Below are 25,827 nucleotides of genomic sequence, written 5' to 3' on the forward strand. Positions count from 1 at the left end.
TATCAGAATTCAGGTTTATTGTTCGAGTAACAGCTATGTAACAAACAAAAAAAAATGCTCTTTTAGACATGCTTTACAGAATGTACAAGTAAACAAAATACATTTGAAAGAAATGTTGTCCTTTTTTTTCTTTGTTCCTTTTTTGCAAAAATTCAATACAAAAAAAAAGCAGCACTTGATATTGCCAGAGCATTACTGCTAAACTTTGGTATAAATTCATAGACAGTCAAAGAATAAAACAAGTACAAATAAATGAACATTATATTGAGCTGTGTTGGCAAATTATTGACCATTAAATCAATGTACACCCTCCAGAAGTGAAGCTTCGCTGAGATGAATAGATAGGTAGAAAACTTTATCCAGAGGGAAACCGCAGTGCAGATGTACCTGTCATTGTACCTTTCCATTTCAATTTCTCCAACAATCAGAGGAGCATGAAATTGAACTCGGCAAACCCTTAAAGCACTTACAATAGGCAACAAAAAGAAGAAAAGGAGTGCGTCACAATGCTGACAGATGGGAGTCTGCAACAGAGGACTCGATTCCAAATTCATGTAGAGTAGACCACACGCTAATGATCTGCCACAAAACAACCCTGACTGACTCCCATCAAGCTTAGGTACACCACAGGGGGTTAGAAAGGAGTTGATTTGGTATACTGAGACACACCTGATTGTTGAGGAAATATTCCCACATGGAGTTTATTTTCATTTTTTTTAGAAAAAATTACTTTAAGCTAGCGAAGGCAAGAATGTCTAAGAATCATCTCATGCAAATCCTGTTAGGTTTAGTACCACCAAGCAGAGATGCACATATACCATTTGAAGCGGACCGTTCTGTGGGCACTTTATCTGAAGTATGTCCAGATATAAAGTACTAATGTGCTAACCTTTCATGAGACAATGTGATCATACTGTTCGTTTGAACAAAGTATAACCAGTCCATCTTGTTTGGTAATGTAATGTAATGTACAGATTAAGGACCTCAGCATGATTTATTTATTTTTTGACTATGAACTAGCAAAAGCCCTGGTCGCTGATATAGGGTGCCGTACCCGGTGTTGGTATTTGTGCACCACTACTAAAGGAGGAAGAAGAAAAAAAGATGAATGAGAACCTTTGTTGAAACAAGCAGAATGTTGCCTACCGGATGCATAACTCATATCATTAAGCTGTTTTGCACGGAATGTGTCCTATGAATTCTGATTTTACAGAAATCAAATTAACTGAAGAGAAAATAAAAAGATTACAATAATGAGAGCTGCAAACTCTCGAAATACAGGAGGGAAAAATCAATTATCAAACATCGTAATCAACGAGGTGAATAACCCCAAAGCATGACATAATTGGGTGAATATTGAATATATATTCAGAAAACAAGAAAGTGGTCTTCGAGGATCAAATGGGTGCGGAGCGTTAGGCTACTTACGGTAGGTAATTCACGTCTGGGCGATTCAGAAGTGCAATAAACAAGAGCTCTTCAGAACGACAAAACATGTAATGAGGCCAAATTAAACTTGACATGAATACCACTCCTTTCTGCCTGATAAGCACTTTGATTTCCCAAACGGCCGAAAGCAATTTGACAAGTTAACCTTGTGAAAACGATGTGGAATGCACATGGTTGCAACTTGCAACTTTATAATTACGGTGATCAGGATAAACTGGAATATTACGTAGTCTTGAGAAAAAAAATTGGTCTTATAACCTGTACAAAATGTGTGGCCTATGGAATCATGCTGGGACAACACCGGCTGAAAATTATAGAGTAAAAACATGTAAAAGTCACTGTCGTTTAAGGGATTTAAGCCTCTACAAAAGGCCTAGAAGGATATGAGATTGAATAGATTAACAGCCATATGTACACATACATACACGTATAAAATAATACAATACATTCTCCTTTTTCACAGTCCCGAGAAGAAAGATAGTCTAGGCCTAATGAATATCAACAAAGATGATTAAGTGAAGTTTGGGATATGGAAGTCATGGCAACAAGCCTTTACAGCAATGTAAAATGGCATGCACACTGCATTTTAAAGAAAATAGACCACCATTTACGTTAAGTGCCTGTTAATGTATCTTGAGAAACAGAGAAAAATAAATCAGTGCATAATGAATCTATAAACCATGAAAATACCGGCAAAAAGGCTGTTGAGACTGCTTGTAAAAAAATAAAAGATAAAAGTTGGCCATTACAGAAAGGCCAGCAAATCCATGATTGTCAAATGTGCAAACTTTGTATACTTTCTTAACCCAACAAAACAGCATTATGAAAACATAAGAAAAAGTAATTTACTCTCGACACAGGACAAAACGAGAATAGGCAATGATGATATAGGTTATATATTTATATATATATACTTTATATATATATATAAATTATAGTATACACCACTCTTGGTGTCATTGTCTCTGGGCTTTGCATAACAGGTTACCAGATTACGTTGTTCAGAGTCTATAGGGATAGCTACGGGAATGTAGGGACGTATGCATTTGGGGTCGCTTCCCTATATTTAAGTTAATAAAAGAACCACAAACTGCTGGTCAGGGAAATACACAACCCCCCGTGCATTTGACCCGCTATCTTCCACTTGGGAAGAGAGGTCATTTATTCGTTTCCACACGAGTCATGTAGCAAGGCTGCTCCAGCAAGTAACCGTACCGGCTATGAGGAGGAGTCAGGGCTGCCAGCGTGAAGCAGTATATATGCACACTGGCACTAAAACTGTACTTCGCCCCTCCTCCCAGCTCCCACCCCGGTTGCAGGAACGGCGAGAGAGAGAGAGAGTTAAGTTAAGACTTGAAAAAAAACATCTCAAAACACTCCCATGGCAGCATCAAACATGGCTCTTTTGAAGCATACATTCATAGCTTTCTCTCGAAGGAGAGTGAAGAGGGTTTTCTTTTCGTTTTAGACAGAAAGAGGCCCTGCGGAGTTGTGGGGGGGAGGGGAGGGTATCACAGAAGAGGGAGGCGACTTTAATCGCCAATCCATTTCTCCAGCCCAAGATGATCCGTCTGTTTTCCTTTTTCCCCTCCATAGCGGAGAGCAAACAAAGCGTCTCCTTCTCCCGTGGAGGGGGAGGAATGTAAACATACATGAGAGCTTCTTTGGCAGAGTGTGAGGACGTCTCTTTGGAGGTAGTGGGTAGAGAGAGAGACACAGAGAGAGAGACAGAGAGAGGTGAAGGATTGAGGGATGCAACAAGGAAGAGTCAAGAGGGAAGAACGTTGCTGTAAGGAGGGGGGTGTTTGGAGCGTTCCCCTCATGTGGGAATGGACTGCTCTTGAGGGTTAGTCCTGTTATGGGAGGCACTTCTGTGGTCCTGCGTGCACTGACCGGGCCGGGTGTCCACCTCCACCGCAGTGTTGCATTGTTGCACCACCTCTGCTCCGTCGGCCGCTGAGGAGCTTAACCGGGGCGTCCTGTGTACAGTCACTGGGTGCTGGGACGGCCCTGGCTGGGGCCTCGTGGACGATTCTTCTCCTTCCGCCCAAAATGACCTGCTGGGAACATCTATAACCAAGAAGAGAGGATCACAGAAAAGCAGATCAGAGCTTAGTTGAGCAAAACCTTCATGGAAATACAGTACATCACATACTTCATCCACTAAAAAGGAGAATATTGCCGCGGGATAGTCATATTTGACAGCACCAAATCTATGTGTGATAAAGTGGTAAATCTCTGATGTCCCTCCAGCCCCCCGACATTTGCTGGATAAGCCTAACAGCAGAGAGAGAGGCAATACTAAAAGTGTCACAATGGGTTTACAGAAAGTGTATATGCACACTATGACTTTCCAATTCCTCTTTTCCCCTTTTGACACGAGAGAAATGTTGAAGGCTACCAGGGTTAAAGCTGCATTTCACCAGAGCACATTGGCATACAGATACAACTGTCAATTTATTGAGATTGTTTCACAAAAAGTGCCACAAAAAGTATGAGCTGAATTTCTAAAGGAAAATATCAAATAGTTGCAGCATTTGATATTTTCCTTTAGAAATTCAGCTCATACTTTTTTCGCTGGAGTTTATCAAACAAATCTACATAATGTAGTTCTTCTATCCATTTTATGTAGGTGGCTCTTGATATATTTGTCCCTTCCTGCTGTCAACGGAGAGTGAAATGACAGATCTGATGACTTTGAGATACTAAAAACGGCACAAAGAGAATTGATGCCTCGTCTATTGTTTCGCTGTATCCTGTGTTCAGTTTCCCAGATGGCTCATACAAAATCTACAGAGCTCACAGATAGACACTTTGTATCTGAAACAGATAAGATCGTAGAGTCCAGTATCCACACCAAATAAAGGCAATCTATCTTCATAACTTGCGTTCTCCCGCTGTGAAATATCTCATCGTTAGGCAAGGTGGCTTTAAGGGAAATCTATGAGCTCATTGTTTTAATAAAGGCATAAGCTAGACTGGACCTCTGCCCACTGGCCCCACTGTCTGATATCTCATTAGTAAATGAGATATGAGGCCAGGTTTCCAGCACTAGTGTAGATTTGCAGACTTTTTAAATAACAATCAACAAATGAAATAGCTTAGGGCAACAGTTACATAATGCATACAAACTTTTCACAGCCTTTAAACCAGGAAGGTAATTGGATCCGCCTACCATCCTTTTCACTTTTTAGCCAATTCCTTTTAGCTAGGCTAATCAGGGACTAGTTAAGACCCGGGAAATTAATGGAAATTAAATTCCTGACAGTACAGAAAAACTGCATTTTCAATGCATATCTCCAACCGGCCCTCCTGACCCACACTCAAGTACATTTTCTGCTTATTCTGTGACATGGAAATAGCACTCAAGAGTCCAAATGGAGTTACTGCCTATCTCCCACATCCATTCAAATGGCCACATCAATTTCCCAAATGTTCCAGGATTTTCTAGTATCTCCCAAACAAGTGCTGCGACTTGAGCAGTGTACTTTTGGTACAGTCGAAGTACATTTTGATACCAATACTTTTGAACTTTTACTCAAGTACATTTTTCATTCCGGACTTTTACTTGTAACAAGAGTAAATCTACATTGCAGTACTGATACTTTTACTTAAGTAAAACATGCAAGTACTTTTTCCACCACTGACCGTTAGTGTAGTGCTCTGAGGGCACGTTGCCACTCAGCCTCTGGTCGTGGGAGGAGGCCGGGAAGACGGACGGGTCCTGGTTGCCAACGAGGCCCTCCAGGGTCACGTCTTCATGCTGGGCGACGTGCTCGCTGAAGGACTCCTTCACGCCTGGTATGCTCTTGTCCAGGGGGTCGTCCTCACCCAGGTACGCGTACGGGCAGTAGTCCCGTGTGCGTGAGTAGATATTGGCGTTGTCATAGCAGTCGGAGCAGATGACCAATGAACCGGGGCCTCCTTGTGGGGGACAAGACGGGGGCAGTTATTACACAGGCCTACTGTGAAGATTCCATAGCATGTTCAGTGTATGTGTGTGCACTTCTGTCGGTAAACTGTAAAAACCTCAGTGATAATTTAATTTAACTGAGTGTAAAAATGTAACCAAATGGACCATCCGTTTACATTTGCACACCCTCAGCGTTATAAATGGATACATTTAACACTGATGATTTTATTGTGTAAGGTGCCTGTACCTCATCAATTCTGTGTGAATGTCACAGAGTTGTCATCATGATATATTAAAACTGATTAAAACGTAGCCAAAAAAGAAGTACTCAGAAAATATCAAACAGGAGGATATGAATCTGATTCTGTGACATGAATTAATTAATCATTGAGTAAAGCCAAGTATGAAGGTATACCATTAGGTATGTAATGGTTAACTGTTTAACCCTCTCTCTGGCCTCAGTTTTGTGTTTCTAATCTTTCCCATCTTAAATAAAGCTAAAACTGACACAAGTAAAACGGGTCAACTAACCATTGGGGACTCCTGTCAGTCCCTCGCGGGGGTCTCCAGGATTGAAGCTGCTGCGTCCTGTAAACAGAGAGCCCACCCTGCAGTGGAGCATGCCGTTCCCTTCTGTCTCCACCTCGCTGCCTGTGTCCCCATAACACACACCTACAAAACACACACACACACACACACACACACACACACACACACACACACACACACACACACACACACACACACACACCATTGTTCAGCATCTTAGCAAGGAACACAGAATGCAGCAAAAACGTAATAAAACCAGTATGGTCACATTGTGTATAATTAAGTTTATCTTCTGTCTTATTTTTGCTCAAGTGTCTTAGAATTGTCAATAGTTCTTGCTTCTTACACACTACACAGTAAGATCCTTAGTGTTATTTTATCCATTTGTAACAATAGTGTGCAGATATAAACAAATCCATTTGGTTATATAATAAGAATCAGAGTTAAATTGACATACAGGACTTTACAGTGTAGATAGGGTATAAAGGGGCAAAATGAACATACAGAAGTTAACCCATTCAATCCGGGAACGCATCTCTGTCATTTTAGATTTCTTCAGCTATTCAAAAATAGTAGATATACAAGCTCACAGTGCGCCGCCGAGTCGGAAATCTTTTAGAAAAATCGTGAACATTTGCGCAAATCTTCAAATATATATATATTTTTTTAAAGCGAACATTTGTAGAATACTTAGTTCCAGGAACCCCCAGAAGCAAAGATTTGAGTTACAAATGTTCGCTTTAAAAATAAATATATTCAAAGATTTGCACAAATTGTCACGATTTTTCAAAAATAGCAGATCTACAAGCTCGTAGCGCGGCACTCGGTGCCGCGCTATGAGCTTGTATATCTGCTATTTTTGAATAACCAAATAAATCTTAAAATGACACAGATGTGTCCCCGGATAGAATGGATTAAGTTTCAGTCAAACCGATGTGAGTGCATGAGGAATGGCCATAACCCACCATCGGTGCCCTTATGGATGTATCCGTTGGAGAGAGGAGGCATGAGCTGCTGGTGGCTGCCCGCCTCAGAGTTACTGTAGCCCTCCTGAGGCTCCGACAGCGTGCCCTGGGAGGACAGGTAGCTGGGGATGTCTGCTGGTAAGTTCATCTCATCTGGAAAGGCAGGAAAAAGCACTTTTTTTTTGTTACACAAGGTCTTGAGAAGTCTGAGAAACCGCCTTTCACACGAATACCAGGTATTTCTTCCCCTGGGCACTTTCATTATCTTGGTGGTTATTCTAGACTCATTTGCTAGGTCCTCAGGGAACCCCAGAAATGGAGTACAGAACTGCATAACTGACTTCAGGAGATTCAAGGGCAGAAACCTTTTGGAGATCAAAATCTTGAAAGCAAAATTAAACTATTTTTCATAGTGCTTTGGGGACTCGCTGGAAATCCCCCTCAGCAGACATCAGGAAACAATTGTTCCCTGATGCTTTCATTGCGACATTTACTTCGAATCAAAGCTAGCTGAATTGAGCCTGGTGAAAAGAGCCTGGAGAAAAGACAGACTTGAGGTGTTACTCCTACAAAGGCCAAAGGCTCAAGCAGTAGCTGCACACTGAAACGTGACAAAAATGGCTTCAAGCTTTCTTATTCTCCTGTTCTACCAAAAGTACCAAAATGATACAAACGTGGAGACTATATTATTTAGTAACGATTTCCGTTGATATGACCTAGACCAGGACACCAACATTCAAACCCACAGAGTGAATTTGGCAATTCTGTTTGCATTTAAAAGGTTACATTGTTAATTGAAGTCAATTAAAAGATCAACTGGAAATTAATCAAATAAAATTATAGCAATTGAATACTCAGTTTAGTGAGTAATTATGGAAAAATATGTGTACAACCAAATATGAACGCTTGATATTTCTGTTTCACTGTATAAAAATGTATCATTATCATTTTGTGATTAGGCCTATGTATGCGATTAATTTAGACATAACATGATACTGTAGTAGATGAATGAATTAGTTCATAAAGTTAATTGCAGACCTAGTTAGTTGCATTATGAAAGTAGCGCTGCACCCACCAGTGTTGGTGATGCTGTAGTCCTCGCTCTTCCGGCGCATGTGGTAGATGACGATGACCCACACCAGCGAGGTGCCCACCACGCAGCAGACCACCACGATCACCACGATGCCCACCGTGGTCCAGCCGTCCTGGTCGTAGCCGCCGCCCGTGTCGCAGTTGGGCGAGGGCGAGACGCTCAGGTAGATGTGCCCGCGCTCCGTGCCCAGCGTGTTGGACATGATGCAGGTGTACTTGCCCGCGTCGCCGGGCCCAGCGTCCACGATGATGAGCAGCTGGTTGGCGGCGGCGAAGAAGTGGCGCTCCGTCAGCACCAGCGGCCCGTCGTCCTTGGTCCAGTTGAGGCGGGGAGCGGGGCTGCCGCCCGCGATGCACTGGAGCACGGCCGTCTCCCCGCGGGCCACCGTCCTGTCCTCCAGAGGACGCATGAAGGACGGCGTTTCTGGAAGGAGCACATGGGTCTCGGTCAGTGTCTGGATTATCTCAGTTTAACCCATTAAGACCTGGATCTGTGTCATTTTTAGATTTGAGCTAAAAAGCATTATTTTACACTTATGCTATTCAAAAATAGCAGATATACAAGCTCATAGCGCGGCACCGAGTGCCGCGCTACGAGCTTGTAGATCTGCTATTTTTGAAAAATTGTGAAAATGTGTGCAAATCTTTGAATATATATGTTTTTAAAGCGAATATTTTTAACTCAAATCTTTGCTTCTGGGGGTCCCTGGAACAACATATTTTGATGGGGGTCAGCGGCCAAATACATATCATTTTGGGGGTCCTTGACATGAAAAAGATTGAGCACCACTGATATAGAAACATACGTTTTTCAGAATACTGTTGAGATTTAGGAGACATGTAGAATCGGCTTCAGGTCTCAATGGGTTAATCAATAGAAATAAAGGTTTTATAGCAGTGGTTCTCACACTTTTTCAGGTCAAGTAACCCTAAATGAATGTGTATTTGGCCGTCACCGGCGTCTGGGAGTCCCCGGGTCCCACTTTGAGAACCCCTGCATTAGACCAAGGACCACCATAACTCTGAGTGTGTACAAATGGAACCAAATGGACCTGTATTTGGTTCCATTTGTACACTCTTACAGTTACAGCAACATAAGGGTCCATTTGGTTCCTGACTATCCAATATTTATCTGGGTATTCCCTGGAACCCGCTCCTCAAGGACCCCTGGGGGTCCCCGGACCCCACTTTGAGAACCCTGGTTTTATAGAACTATAGCTTGATAGTTGTTTTCAAAACTGCAATCCAATCTGTATGGTAGAGTATGTTAGTACAATATAACCAACGCATCTGCAGTAGTTGAGGAAACCCAGCTTTAAACCATTTTGAAATATACAGGACTTGAATGTAAGTTTTACGCAAGGAACCATTTGCACGGGCGGTGATAGTCAGTGATGAATGAATTAGTAGTTTGAACACAAGCTACCGATTCCATGTTACTTGATGGCCAACTTGACCCTTGTGAAAAGGTCACTTGGGAACCAATTTTCTAAAGCCACTGATCATCATGTCAGCGTATGAGGGCTGAAACGGTACGTTTCACTCTCGCATTCTGTGATCAAAATGGTTATATGTCGGAGCTGTCCAGTTACACTGTAATTTTCACAAAGTGAATAGGCACACCGAACAGGCCACAGTATAACAAGGTTTGCTGTTACATCTACATTGGTTAATCAAATTACACAAGAACACAAAATAGGGCATGTCGCTATCAATCTCAAATGAAATGTCCTGGGAGTAAAAACGCTTTGCCAACACGGACTGTCCTACAGAACTAGATCTTCACTACAAACACCAACATTGCAAACAACCAATAATGGGGGTCTGAGACACTGCAAGAATGGCAACATAGGAGGAACCACTGTGATGACACGAGTGAAGAAGAGAACAATTTCTTAAACACTGATCAATAAGTATATTTAAATAGTTAAAAGTATCAATACTGCAATGTAGAAGTACTCCGTTACAAGTACCGGTAAAAGTCCGGAATTCAAAATTTACTTGAGTAAAAGTACAAAAGTAGTGGTATAAAAATGTACTTCAAGTACAAGAATTAAAAGTACTAAAATGTTTGAAAATAGCCGATCTACAAGCTCACAATGTGAGCTTGTAGATCGGCTATTTTCAATTAGCCTAGGTATAAAATAGGGCTAAAGTGGTTAATGTATGTTTTATAATGTAATAATTTATATCTGCAAAGTAACTAAAGTTTTCAATATATATATCAATAATTGAAGTGGAGTAGAAATACAATATTTTCCTCTGAGATGTAGTGGAGTAGCAGAAGTAAAAGTACAGAAAATTGGAAATACTCCAGTAAAGTAAGAAATATCTCAAAATTGTACTTAAGTATAGCACTTGAGTAAAAGTACTTACTTTACACCACTGATCAAGTGTATATTATTCAAGTGAAGGGATGAAGAAGGAATGGTAGAAGATCTTTCAAAAAGAATGACAGGAAGCAGTATTTGTGGCCCCATGTCTCTCTCTGACTCACCCAGCACGGTGAGGGTGGCGTTGGCCGACAGGCTGCCCGCCGCGTTCTGGGCCGTGCAGCTGTACACGCCCATGTCCTCCGTCTTCACGTTGGCGATGAAGAAGATGTCGTCGTCGGGCATGACGTGCATGCGGCGCTCGCGGGCGGCGGGGAAGTCCGTGCCGCCGTCCTTCTGCCAGGCGATCTGGGGCGACGGGTGGCCCTCCGCCGCGCACTCCAGGCGGGCCATGGTGCCCGTGCGGATGGTCAGGTCCATGGGGGTCTTGAGGAAAGAGGGCAGCTCTGTGGAGAGAGTAGGAACGAGACCACAGTCAGACCTACGTGGTATTTGCAAATATGCTCTAGTCTAGCTTTTACTACATAAAGAATTAAAGGAGTAGTTCACTGAGAAAAATTACTTATTTTCTATCGATTACACACCCCATGAAGCCTTGAATTCATGGATTTGGTTTTGGTTTTGTCGCATTCCTAAGACAATAATTTGACAATAATCATGGAGGGCGGTAGGAGACACAAATGACCTGCATTTGTGTCTCCTAGCGGAGAGACCACAGCTCATCAAATTATTGGCTTAGGAATGCTACAAAAACAAAAACTAATCCATGACTTCAAGGCCTCATGGAGTGTGTAATCGATAGAAAATAAGTTGTTTTTTTGGGTGAACTACTCCTTTAAACTAAGTAGTACTGGGACCTTCCTTACAGAGACCATACAAACCCGCGCAGAACTATTCTGATATTGTGTTAACCATCTCTATTATATAGTACACCTCGCAGGTAAATTGGATAAAAGTGTATTTGTAAAGACTTGACATTCAACACCTTTCTGGTTTTAGGTGGTTCCTAAAACATAAAGCAAGATGTATTATAAAATCAGGAACATCCAAATTAAAATGGTTCAAGAAGATAAATTGAAAGAGTCAATTACAAGCCAAGCTTCCATAGAAAGCACAAGTTTCCCTTTATCATTAAAGGGAAGCTTGGCCCTGTTGGAGTAGTAAGCTTCCATAGGAGAAAAAAAGTGAATAATTCCTCCAGTCCACCACTCTAACAGAACTCAATTTGAGAGTAAAGTACTATTTTATCATTCTGCTAGATTAGTCGTGTGGTGTATACTTTTTGTTCTTTTTTTTAACAGTTCCTGTAAATAAAATAAAAAAAGACAGAAATCCGCCTGTTTGCCATTGAATAAAGCTGAAGACTGCATCCACCTCGGATGCAGTCTTTTCCATATTCCAAAGACAAGTGACTCTGAAAATGACTATCCTCAGGTGGAAGGAGATGTACTGGTTACTTCACTGTCCCTGTTGGAGTAGTGAGCTTCTATAGAAAGCACAAGTTTCACTTACTATTAACTGTCAGCTTGGCCCTGTTGGAGTAGTAAGCTTCTATAGAAAGCACACGTTTCCCTTACCATTGACGGTCAGCTTGGCCCTGTTGGAGTAGTAAGCTTCCATAGAAAGGACAACGTTTCCCTTACCATTAACGGTCAAGCTTGGCCCTGTTGGAGTAGTAAGCTTCCATAGAAAGGACAACGTTTCCCTTACCATTGACGGTCAGCTTGGCCCTGTTGGAGTAGTTGGAGCCAAAGTGGTTGGACACCACACACTGGTAGCGTCCCTCGTCGGTGAAGTTGACGTTGAGGAGGTGCAGCACGGTGGTGTAGACCAGCTCGCCCTCCTGGTAGCGGGCGTAGTTCTGCACCTCGGCGTCGTACAGCACCTCGCCGTCCTTGCGCCAGGCGGTGGTCATCGGGGAGTCGCTGCTGCTGGAGGCGATGCAGGTCAGCGTCACGTTGTTCCCCCGCAGCGCCGTGTTGGTCTCCGGGTGGGCGGTGATCAGAGGCTTAGGGAAGTCATCTGTGGAGCAGAGGAGGGGGGGGGGGGGGGCAGACTCAAGATACAGTATTCACCCGAGTTATTCACCCATTAAAAAAGCATTAGTTTACACTTTGGGCTATTCAAAAATAGCAGATATACAAGCTCATAGCGCGGCACTCAGTGCCGCGCTATGAGCTTGTATATCTGCTATTTTTGAAAGATCGTGAAAACGTGTGCAAATCTTTGAATATATATATTATTTTAAAGCAAACATTTTTAACTCAAATCTTTGCTTCTGGGGGTCCCTGGAGCTAAATATTTTGAGATGGGGGTCTTCGGCCAAATTCATATCATTTTGGGGGTTGACATGGAAAAAGTTTGAAAACCACTGATATAGTAACATAAGTTTTTCAGAAAACCGACATTTTGCAGAATCGGAACCCCATGCCTCAATGGGTTAAAGAACCTTGTGGAACCGACATTAGATTGGCAAAGGGGGGCAGGTTACTGAAATAACCAGATTTTATCAATTCAAACCTCTGGAACGAACACCTTTTCTAACATTGATCGTGACGCTAAATCTGTTGATACTTAGATTACTGATCTGAATGAAAGCAAAGTCCCTACAGGTAAAGATCTCTCATCTTCTGACTGTGCTCAGAACTGATACACAGATCAGACACTATAAAGAGACCAGATACTAAAAACTAATGCTGAATACAAACACAGATACAGCAGCAAGATTAATGCTGAAATACCAGCCGGAAAGAAAACACATGATTGCCAATTTATGTAATGTTTGGCTTCTACTAAAGGGGCACATCTTTACAATCAATAGCTAGGAGGACTGTGGCAATTATTTATTTTTTTTGGCAAGAGAAAAATATAGCCCCACATTTCTGCTGCTCTGTGGCTGGTAAACAGCTAATGGATGAGAATAAGTGAAAGAGTAAGGAAAAGTGACTGACCACAAACAAACTCCTCCGGGCGGACAGACAGTACGGTGTGACCCAGAAGGCTGGCGGGATGGGCGCACACAGCCGAGACGGACTGCTCAAAGTGGTTGTCAGTCAACCACTTGCCCAGCCACTGGAGCTGGCAGTCACACAGCAAGCTGCTGGTGTTCAGCACACTGAGGACAACAGATACCAACGGTAAGATACTTTTCATGACATGAAATGCAGCTCAAAGTGCTTTACGGAGAAAGAATGCAATTACAGAAAAAGTATAAATAATTTAACAATAAAGCAAAAAAAAAAGAACAGCAAAAGCATAAAACAACATTAAAATAATAACAAAAAAAGGCAGTGAATCAGGCATAACAGTGAGGACATGAATAACAACACAGCGATTTAAAAATCAACTAAAAGCAATAGGTCTTGAGCTGTGCTTTAAAGCTATCCACAGAGGTGGTGTAATGTCCAGTGTGGGTTAATCCGAAAACATAGTGTGGGTTAACGATCCAACATATTGAAAAAACGTATTGAAAATATAATTACGAGTGATGTATCACCAATCACAGTCAATCAGTTTCTTACTACGTATTTCAAATTGTGTTCAAGGGACCCAGTTCTTAAAATTATCATAAAACCTTTCTCACATCTTAATGATTATATGCAATCCTGTCAGTGTGTTTTAAACACAAAGGAAACAGAAAAAAACAACATAATTGTGCTTGCTGGCACCTCCAAGACCACTCCTGCGTACTTACAACACTTGGAGCTTCATATGCGACAGTGCCTCCGGGTGTATTGACATGATGCCGTTCTTACTCAGGTCCCTGCGGGGAGGACGGAAATATGGATCAGGCACTCCAGCGGTGTGATATGATCAAAATGGCATCACATTTCACAGGCGCAAGACAATATCAGCACTATTGTAATAAAACCCTTCCCCCCTGTCCCAGGATCCCTTCAGCAATAACTGCTGATGGCTCTGATACTCAAGGCTATGTTGGCCATGTATGGTCTCAAGGAGAAAGGAGTCAGTACTCACAGGTGCTCGAGCTCCACCAGGCCCTCAAACGCTTTCTGTGTGATTGATTTGATCTTGTTCCGTTGTAGAATCCTGGTAGATAGGAATATAAAAGTCATGCAATGCTAATAAACCTGGCTTTCACAGAAACATCGGTCCTCTGTAAAGGTTTTACTGCGTGTCCATTTAAATGTGAATTGGAATAAAACGTTTTGCTCCAATTTCAGTGCTAAATAAACTTAACAGACACAGCTGAGGAAGAGGCGGATTTATGCAGTTGATTCGTCATGAAAAAGGTAGCATACCAACAAAATTACATTTGAAGACCGTTGAAACTTGAAGCCCTAAGAAGCAGTGTTTCACAACTAGCAGGTTGGGGCCTTAGAGAGGATGGCGAGATGTTCTGTTGACCCAGCTAATAGTACAACTTTAACAGAGGTCGTCAACCCATATGTACGTATCTGCCAGTGTGAATCCAGTAGATAGCCACTGTTGGCTATCTAATATGTGCTTGAAGTTAGACGATTCACCCTAATCCGTACTTAGCTTTCTGTACAATTCCATAGAAACATTGTGCATTATTATTCATTCATTATCCATGGGACACAGGAATTACTTACAGCGTGTTCAGCTTCTTCATCCCATCAAATGCACCAATTGAGTCTTCAATGGCCCAAGAGATTTCATTGTTGCGGATGTCTCTGAAAACAAAACAAAGAAAACGATTCAAGTGTTAAAAAAGTGAGACCTAAAAACACATCCTATGACAGCTGGGAGAAAATATTTTCTACCAGGGATGTTGACAGAGTGAGACAGTCACAGCTGGGTGCTCCTGCCTCTCTCTGTGACAAGGGAGTGATTTAATTGGCTCTGTTTAGCTCTCTCTCTAGGTCACCCTAGGACGAGCCTTCAGCATAGGCCTGTCAACAAATATTACATAATCTTCTAATCGCAATTATTTGAGATAATTATAATTATTTTGTCATAATCGTTTCCATGTTGAAAATAGAAATAGCAGACCTACAAGCTTGTAGTTTGAAAGCCTGTAGCTCAGCTATTTCTACAATTTTTACGTTTTTTTAAGTATAAAATGTTTAAATATGTCATGTGGAATTTTGTATTACGATTTTTTTTAACCCATTAAGACCTGAAGCCGATTCTACAAATGTCTTCTAAATCCCAACAGTATACCAAAAAAAACGTATGTTTCTATATCAGTGGTGCTCAAACTTTTTCATGTCAATGACCCCCAAAATTATATGTATTTGGCCGCCAACCCCCATCTCAAAATATTTTGTTCCAGGGACCCCCAAAAGCAAAGATTTTATTCAAAATGTTCGCTTTAAAACAATATATATTCAAAGATTCACACAAATTTTCATGATTTTCAAAAATAGCAGATCTACAAGCTCATAGCGCGGCATTCGGTGCCACTCTATGAGCTTGTATATCTGCTATTTTTGAATAGCCAAAGTGTAAAATGATGCTTTTTAGCTCAAATCAAAAAGTGACACAGATACGTTCCAGGTCTTAATGGGTTAAATTCATATGTTCAATGCCAAAAACACAATTAAATCGTTAATCGCAATTATTTTGTGTGACGTCGTCAACTTAAAGTCTTAAATGCTGTAATGGTGACAGCCCTACTTCAGCTGCGTGCAGTCATCTCGCTCCTCCACACATCTGGCTAGCTTACCAGTACTAGCTTACACCCACACATCTTTCTTTAGGATGTAGGTACGTAGGTGTGAAGACGGCCTTGTGATCGATGCCCATGTGAACCCACAGAAGCTAATTTTGAACCAGTTCAGAGTTTTTCGACTGAAAATGAGTTGGTTCCGAACAACAAAATCGGTGGTTCATCTTGTGAACCGTGACTATGTCAATAATCAGTAAGTTGGAAGACGGAAGACACCGATGCGATATGTAAACATAAACAATGCCAAGAGTACGAACGCTCGCAGGTAATCTAAACGATCTTAATCAAACCCAAGTAGCTTTATAAGCCTGAAAAAAACACACATTTATATATTGCCAAAGCAAAAATTCAACGATCCAAACAAAACCAAGACTTAAATGTATGTAAAAAGGGGATCCAGATGTGTAAACAGGGAGCTGTCACAATCAAGCAGGAAAACTCGTGGATACTGTTTACTTCCGTTTGTGGTTTCTGGTGGAAACGCAAGCCGGTTCGTGGCCGGTTCGCTAGAAAGCACCGGTTCTAGAACCAAAGTTATTTTTGGTGGAAAAGGGGCCAGAGTGGATCATGGGCCCTTTGCATCTCTCCTAATGCCTGGGTGCGTCTGAAAAGGACCCCAACCCTCATCTGATTCCCGTCAGCTATGAAGGCCCATGATGAGGAGATATGACAGCACTAGCAAACCCGCCAACCACCCCTCTCTTTTTTTTTTTCCATTTATTTTTTATTGGATTTTTCAGAACATAAAAACACCCCTCTCTTTTTTTGTAGCTCAATGTCTTCTCGGAACTCTGTGCACTAATTAATGCCTTCCTATTCCCATCCCTCCAACCTCACCCCGACGCCACTAGTTCTGCCTCTCAGGGAGAATTCTAATTAATAAAAACGCAGTTGCTTAATCAAGTCCATCAACTGGCCCTTGATTGAACTCGCTGCTCAATATAGTTCCAGAGTTTTACATTAAAACTCAATCTAATAGTGAAAGATTCTGAGAGACACTTTGAGCTAGGTCTATTAATTAATGCTAAAAGGGATTGCTAATGGTGATGCTACAAGATGAAGACTACAAATTTAGTCTATTTCTACAGTGGTTACTACAAGAAGATGATCTAAAAGAAATAGCAGTACACACAACTCACACTACACACAAAAAGTGAAACAAACAAACCTGTGTTTAGCAGCCTTCATCAGAATGCATAAAACCAACATCAGGTTAGGACTTATGTAATGAGTATAATACATTGGTCTAAAAACAATAAGATTTGACCAAACTTGTGTATTGTATTTGTTGACTGCTTTCAAATAAAGCAGTTGCTTTCTTTACTGTCGAATATGGTAATATTCCACGATTAACATACAACTATACACAATAGCGTAAACCTACCTTTTCTTTGACACAAAAAGAAATATTCACAAAATGTGAGGGGTCCTTGAGGGGGTTCCAGGGGGTCCCCAGCAAAAAGTGTCAATATAGCAACAAAATCAGTTTAACCACTTTAACCCTATTTTATATGTCAGCTATTTTCAAAAATAGGTAATAGCTAATCTACAAGCTTACAACAAGCTTGTAGATCAGCTATTTTCGAAAACTTTTGGATAGTTTTGAACATTCAGGGTCCCTGGCATTAAATTCATTTCAGATGGGGGTCCGCATCCGAATACATATCAATTTGAGGGTCCTTGACATGAAAATGTTGAAGAACTACTGTTCTAGATGGCTTTCCCCATAGGCACCAATAGGCACCACAGCCGGTAAAAATTATATGTATGAGATTATGTATGATATATCGCCAGAGTTCTGCGAATAGACAATGACATGAATGAATGGCAGTATGTATGGGGCAGTCCTTACAGTGTACGGAGGCTGGCCAGACTGCTGAAGACTCCCTCTCCCAGGTGGCTGATGGAGTTCTCGCCCAGATTCAGGCTCTCCAGGAGACCCAAGCCTACAAAGGCCGTCTCCTCCAGGCGAGTGAGATGGTTGAAGGACAGATCTCTGTAGGCAGAGAGAACACAGGAGGCCAAGTTAAGCTGTGTTCATTCACTGCACATTTCATACACAGTCACAGAAAATAAGACAAAGACAAATAACAATGCGACTCTCCACACAAAGTGATTTATTACATAACATAACAAAACATGTAGGGTTGGGGAGGGATAGGGCTATATGAATCCTGGTTTGGATAAAATGCAGGGATTACAGAAGAAGGGCTACAGAGGCCTAACGTACTGCAGCAGCTCACACTGTACTAAGATAACAGCCATTCCTCAGAGTGCAGAGAATGAAAGCCAGAGACTGTGGCTGGTGAAAGTACCTAGAGTGTTGTGTAGAGGCCTTAAAGCGTGTGTGTGCGTGTGTGCGTGTTAAACTTCACAGTAAAGGCAACTCACAGTTCCTCCAGTTTTTGGCAGAACTCCCAGGCGTCGGGTCGGATGATGCCGATGGCGTTCTGGCTGACCCTTAGCACCCGCAGCATGCGCAGGCCGTACAACCAGCCTTTGTTGACTTCAGTCAGGTTGTTGTGCTCCAGCTCCCTGCAATACAAACAGAGGGGGAAAACAAGACAGCTGCCTCAATCAAATAAAACCGTCCTGACAGTTACACAGGAGCTTTTTCAGGGGGAATGCATAAACTTATTTCTGTAGGAAATTATAAAGTAACCAATTCCTATATTTTTACAGTCAATACAAGTGTCATGCAAATATTAAAAAATCACAGTGGATAATATGACAACAGTTTATAAAAATCCTAAATTGTAATTTGCCTATTTTCAGTTCATGGACACTAAAACGACATAGTTTACTCACAAGTCTTTTTTTTTAACCAGCTTCGCCCCAAGCCTCTAGTGCTGTATCTATGCTATGCAAACTTACTATTCAGGTTTTAAAGATCCAATCTAACCATGCCACCGTTCTATTCTAAAAATCATTGTCACATTGTCCATTTTCATCTGATGAGACAGCTCCACACTCACAGCTCTTCTATGTTGTTGAGTCCAAAGAAGGCCCCATCCATGAGCTTGGTGACTCCATTCCTCTGCATTTTCAGTGATCGCAGGGAGTCCATGCCCTTGAATGTTAGGCTATCCACCACCTTGATCTTGTTGCGCTTCAATTCTCTGTAAGACAATGATTATAAAACATCTTTATACCGCCAATTTTGTCTATACACTGCATGACAGTAGCATCAAATATTTATGACAAATACAACGATAAATACATTCTAGAGCCCTACTACTACTAGACCACCAATGTTTTGACTGATATTTTGTAGTAACAGTATAACATTTAACTTCAATTTGACAATGAACAAGCAAACAAATATAAAATACACACATTTTGCATTATTTAATTTAACCACATAAAAAATAATTCAGAGCCTATTTACAAGCACACAACACAACGTGATATGTTGCGAGCTTGTAGATCTGCTATTTTTATAACGAGTATAACGACATGCCCAAAATATCAACACCAGGTTGAAAGTGGTTTTTAAAAAAATGGTACACATTGGCTGCATAATTGCCGATTACATAACAAAAGTCAAATTATACATCGGTCTGGCTCTACAGTTTAAATAGTATGAACTGGTCCTGGATATACGTTAGGAGCAGTAATGAGATGTAGCGAATGCACATTGCTCAAGAAACATGGTCAATGCATGGCCTTGGACACTTATTCTTTCAACACTCACAGGAACTGCAGCTGTGGGAGTCTGAAGACTTTGGACGGCAGCATAGCTATTCTGTTCCTGTTCAGCTTGAGTACCAGCAGGGAGCTGGAGATGTTGTCAAAGCAGCCAGGCTCCAGGGCGTTGATCTTGTTATTACTCAAATTCCTATCAGATAAAGAAGCGGAAACGTCAGAGCTAAAAATAAGTAAGGTTAGGAGATTGCAGTCACACCTGCACATGGACTTTTCACAGCTGGAGGAGGCACGATTTCACACAAAGAGGCTCAACACAAAGAAAGAGCCTACTTGAAACAACGAGCAAAACAACAAAAATTGACATAATGTCCATGTGTTTTTTCCTCTCATTTGATTAACTGCCAATGAATTAACAGCCTTGCATTATGGTGGATTTGAAAATGTGTTACTCTGATGTGTGCCAAGCTAAATTGATCAAATGCAAATGGCATATATTTTGTGTTGTGTTATTTACAACCTTCCATCTCTGTTCTTGTGCCATCTTTTGGATCTGCTTTTTCTTAGTTCATCTGCCTTTTTGTTCTGCCAAAGTGGCTTCCTTTCAATTAATTTTATTTAACTTTGTTTTCATCCCACATTATCCACTGTACCTGTAAATAATTGGTGCTCACTTGAGCTCTCAGATGAGGGGAAAAAAGTTAATTAAAACCACTTACTTAGAATTAAAAACCCTGCACTTAGTTGAACGTATTCCCAAGGACTCATACTAGTTGTACACCGTTTTCACTCTACACTAAATATCTTCACAGAAAATACCCTCATTGTGAGCTTTTCGACAGGCTATTTTTGCTGAATGGTAGCCCCAAAATAGGGATGTCAGGGCTCAATTGGTAAAAAAAAAAAATATTAGGCTTTCCCAGAAAGTGTAAAGTGTGCACGTACAGATATTTCAGCTGCATGGAGGGGAAGGATACAGCCTTGAGCTCAGGGATGGAGTTGGAGGTCAGGTCCAAAGTGTCCAAGGAGACGAACGGCTGCAGGTGATGCATCGACAGCTCTGAGATTCGATTGTGGACTCTGAGTAACAGTCATTTAAAAAAATGTTTTAGTACAATTGTGACAATGGTGATCACCACAGCATCCCATGCATAAACAAGAAGCAGTGTTATACTTTCTGCATTTGTTTTACTGCACAATGCAACATTATGGTAATGTGTATGTGTTTGTATTGGAAACACTGTCTGTGTAAGTCAAAATTCTCAAAAAAAAAAAGTTTTTATTTAATGAAGAATCTATGCCTTGGCTAGTAAATAAAACCACATCATGTGTAAGGGAAGAACACTTGACCTAAAGTGTCAGAGGTGCAAACAAAATGACAGGAAAGCAGACAACATAACCTGAAGATATTCTTTAACTTACAAGGATAGCGTGGTGATGTTGGAGGAAACGTATCCAAGAAACGGAATAGCAGTCAATTCATTGTGGTTCATGGTGCTGAAATGACATTATGGAGCAGATTATGATTAGGAATTATAGAAGAATGTAGTCTAACTAAATCATTAACTCAATCGTGGCTAAATAAAACGACTGCCAGTGAAGCCTCATCTACGTCTATATAGGAGACCCTGGTAGGATTATTTCTAACTGTGACTGATTGTAGTGTACTGGGTTTCAACGTGGGGTCCGGGGACACACCAAGGGGGTTCTTGGGGGGATTTCAGGGGTTCCCCAGCTAATAAAACTATGATAGTGAAGAACCAAATGGACCCTTAAGGGACTTTCACACCATGCACTACTATATCTATAACTATATTGTTCATCATTGTTTTTGTTAATAGTTGTGGTGTGGACTCTGCCATTCACTTGTTTATATTTTTTAACTATATTTGAATAGTTAGTGTGATGTGAACAACTTGGTTCCATTTGTAAATTCTCAGTTAGATTACTGAGGATTCCACAGTGGCATAGATAGAAATCGTATCAAATGGGGGTACCTGGTCAAATGAATGCATATCATATGGGGGTACCTGGTCAAATGAATGCATATCATATGGGGGTACCTGGTCAAATTAATGCATATCATATGGGGGTACCTGGACAAATGAATGCATCTCATATGGGGGTACCTGGACAAATGAATGCATATCATATGGGGGTACCTGGACAAATGAATGCATATCATATGGGGGTACCTGGTCAAATCAATGCATATCATATGGGGGTACCTGGACAAATTAATGCATATCATATGGGGGTACCTGGCCAAATTAAAGCATATCATATGGGGTACCTGGTCAAATTAATGCATCTCAAATGGGGGTACCTGGTCAAATCAATGCATATCACATGGGTACTTTGTCAAATCAATGTATATCAAACTGGGGGGTCCTTGAAATGAAAATCAGTGCCTCTCTCTGCTGATAGGCTACTACAGCATTACTTACATCTGGGTGATCCCTTCAGGTAGGTCTAGAGGTGCAGTGGACAACCTTTTTCTGTTGCAATCCATGATCTGGACCGTGTCATCTGGACCTCCTGAACAGGAGCATGGAGCAGGACAGGGCTCCAGCAGTGACCACACACCGGACACACTGCTCAGACTCAACAACAACGAGACGAGGAGGGCCGGGGGAACAACGGGCCAGCCTTCCGCCATTTTAAATGTCCTCCTCCTTCCTTCCTATCGGTGTAGCTACGTGGCTAACTTGGCTAACTGAGCAGCTTTCCTTCAAACACTTTACAATAACAACATCCAGGTTATTCCTGCGTGTTGATGCTCATCACATATGTACATATACTCGCGTTGATTGCGGAATAATCCGTGATAATAAGCCGTAAAAATGCATTGTTGTTCCAAGTTGCGTGAGGAGGCTGCATCCCAACAAAGATTTTCTCCTCAGTCTTCTTCCCACAGTGGTCGGTGTTGCCAGATTTTGTGAGAGGAATAAGCAACTAGGTCTACGAAAACAAGCCCAAGAGAAAATAGCCGATCTACAAGCTCACAAGGCGTCGCATGTGAGCTTGTACATCTGCTATTTTCAGAAAAAAATATGGACAAAAAAGTAGAACATTTAGAATATTTTAACATTATAACAACACAAATCTTGTATTTGGGGGTCCCTGGCACAAAATAGTTTCAGATGGGGGGTCCTTGGATAATTACATATTCATTTGGGGGGTTCTTGACATACACATATTTTCAAACCACTGGTTTAAACAACAGTAGGAAACAAGCCTAAATAAGCAACTTATACTTTAGAAACGAGGCCAAAAATAACCGCAACCCACCAATATTTACAAGCAACTTTACAGAAAAAGAAGGCCCAAAGTCGCTTATAATAAGCAGAGCTGGCAACCCTGTGCCACAGTGGTTGAAATTCCTTCCGCTCCAATCTGGACAACACACTCCCACAGTGGGCTAACGCTACTGTAGCCCCCCGATGAGCTGCTTTCACCGCTTTATATCAACCATTCTACACTATGACTCCGTGTCACGTCTATCTCCAATCACGAGAAGTCCGATCTACGGTTTTAAACACTGAAAGATCTTTTTCCTCCGACTTTGTGCCTTGAAGGAACAACAAAGCACAGTCTCGCACTCATGACATGGGATATCCTGAGTCCCGCCCTCTTTCTTCCAAGCATGTTTACAGTCATCCTATTGGTCTGTTTTGGTGACTGTCAAATGTTTGCTACTGGATTTGTTTGATTGAATCTTTTTTCTTTTTTATTGTATTTGATGTATGTGTGACCAGCAGGGGTGTAAAGTAACTAAGTACATTTACTCAAGGACTGCACTTACGTAAAATTTTGAGGTGTTTTTACTTTACTGGAGTATTTCCAATTTTCAATACTTGTACTTCTACTCCACTACATCTCAGAGACAAATATTGTACTTTTTACTCCACTAAAATTATTATTATTATTATTTTAAAACTTTAGTTATTAGTTACTTTGTAGATTTTAATTATTATGACAAAACATACATTAACAACTTCAGCCCTATATACATTTCGGCTCACAATTGTGAGCTTGTAGATCTGCTTTTTTCAAAAGATTTTTCATACATGTGAAAACTTGTGATGCATAATGAGTACTTTCTACTTTTGGTACTTTAAGTACATTTTGATACCAATACTTTTCTACTTTTACTCAAGTACATTTTGAATTCCGGACTTTTACTTGTAACAGAGTATTTCTACATTGCAGTATTAATACTTTTACTTAGGTAAAACAATTTAGTTATTTTTCCACCACTGGACCAGGGCACTTCTTAGGCCTGTAAACAGAATACCAGACTAGGCCACCCTGGGAGTTTCACCCAGAGAATACCACAACATTCACAGTTCAGATTGAATACCCAACAACTGGTTTGATATGAATTGAATAAGAATAAGAATGAATTGAATAAGGAGGAGCAGAGACATGTGTTTCAAGTTCAGTTTTGGCTCAGGGCAGAATAAAATGCATTAAGGACAAAGTCAGGTTAAGACATATCGTTCTTTATTACACTATTATCTAATACTTTACCAGTAGCCAGGAGTGCCAGGGGTGTTTACGCACAGGAGGAAGGTGGGGAGACCAGGGAGTGAGGGGAAATCTACAAGTTTCACCGCCACCAGAGCACACTGTCTGTTAGGCACAAAAGACATGATTAAACATGCACACAATATCAGCTTCCTCACTCTAAAATGACATAAGCCTGCAAGCACAGCACACTAATAACATGCACTAAACCCCTTTTTAATAAGCCTACACCCGTGACCACCAACCACCTGTTGATGATCCCAAGAAAAAAGTGGTCCAAAATGTGTTTGTTTCTATGTCTATGTTTTATTACCCCTATGAGACCTGCAGGATCGCTGGCTGAACGCCGGCGAGACTGTCTTTCGGGGGCTGTGGCACGCTCAAATTTTGAGGTAGACCAAAGGTAAAGATAGTGAGATAACATTTGATTCTACACAATCTCAGGTTTCTAATGGGACCAACCCTTCTCGGGAAGGGCGCTAAATACTTAATAATTCAAAATAGACACAATCAGCATCAGCATTTTCCAAATAGTCCCTTGACCTGTCACCTCAATATATGTGAATGGAAATGGGTTACATGGGAACCTACAAGCCTCCCCTGTACAGGCATGCCAAATTTATGCCAATCTCATGCAGTTTTGGCCAAGAACCATGCCGTTTTTGCATTCAGTACAAATATGTAATTTCCACCTATTGTAAAAATGAGACTGTACCACTGTACTGTATAACTGTAAGAGACCACTGTACTGTATCTATAGCTGTATGAGACCACTGTGCTGTATCTATAGCTGTATGAGACCACTGTGCTGTATCTATAGCTGTATGAGACCACTGTACTGTATCTATAGCTGTATGAGACCACTGTACTGTATCTATAGCTGTATGTGTCTCCCAAATTAAAACACACACCTCAGCCGAGTCAGCCCTTTTATAGTTTTCCCCCCTTATTTTTCAGTGTTTTGTTTTCAAATAGTGTTTTTGCAGTTGATATACCCTCACATGTGTTTCAGTCAGTTTCATGTGTTTTTTTTTCTTTTCTTCATTTCTTTTTTTCAGTAGGGCAGGCTATGTGTTTTACATAGTCCACACTATTTGGGTTAATAAATAATAATTATGATAAATAACACCGGGCAAATGCTGTTATAGGCTATGTATTTTTATTTAATAGCTTTCTCTCTGCCACACACTAGTGACCTTTGCATACACATGAATATTAGGAGGCAAACGTTTTTGCTTTTGTCCAGATGATGGCGATGGTGCAATCTTTATGTTCCTCAATTCGTTTTCAGCAATGGTCTTGTTCTGATGACAGGATGAGTCAAAAAGCTGTCTGGTTTCTGGCTTTGGAATCACAAACATATTTGCCTGTCCTACATTTTTAATTAAAGGAATAATAGACTATGAAACCTAAATGTTTTTAATAACCCATTTAAATAAACTATTCCCATTACATAAAATTCATGACCCCTTTGAAAGTAGTGGTGAGATAATTTACCCTGTGTATAGTCAAATGACAGACCCTTAAGATCAGTGGCAATGTGACAGTGTATAAATACTCGTAAGTAAAAGTAGCCCACTGTATCAAAATGTTAGTAAAAGTATTAAAGGAATGCTCATTATAAGATCTTTCAAAAAATGATTAAACAAATAGCTGATCTACAAGCTCACAGCGTTGCGAGCTTGTAAATCGGCT

General features: G+C 41.0%; 1 protein-coding gene across 1 annotated transcript; it reads right to left on the minus strand.

Annotated features, from left to right (window-relative positions):
* lrig2 (leucine-rich repeats and immunoglobulin-like domains 2) lies at positions 1 to 22,672 on the minus strand. The gene is made up of 18 exons (XM_084061444.1): positions 22,050 to 22,672; positions 21,025 to 21,099; positions 20,548 to 20,682; positions 19,652 to 19,795; positions 18,933 to 19,076; positions 18,349 to 18,492; positions 17,810 to 17,953; positions 14,879 to 14,959; positions 14,280 to 14,351; positions 13,996 to 14,064; positions 13,253 to 13,416; positions 12,012 to 12,323; positions 10,466 to 10,747; positions 7,952 to 8,392; positions 6,877 to 7,029; positions 5,894 to 6,034; positions 5,098 to 5,373; positions 1 to 3,519 (listed from the first exon to the last, which is right to left on the minus strand). Exons 1-18 carry the CDS (start codon positions 22,259 to 22,261, stop codon positions 3,269 to 3,271), a joined length of 3,240 nt encoding a protein of 1,079 aa, XP_083917570.1. The 5' UTR covers positions 22,262 to 22,672; the 3' UTR covers positions 1 to 3,268.
* Between the last annotated feature and the right edge of the window lie 3,155 nt (positions 22,673 to 25,827).

Source organism: Gymnoscopelus microlampas, assembly GCF_963454915.1.
Source record: "Gymnoscopelus microlampas genome assembly, chromosome: 7".
Taxonomy (NCBI): domain Eukaryota; kingdom Metazoa; phylum Chordata; class Actinopteri; order Myctophiformes; family Myctophidae; genus Gymnoscopelus; species Gymnoscopelus microlampas.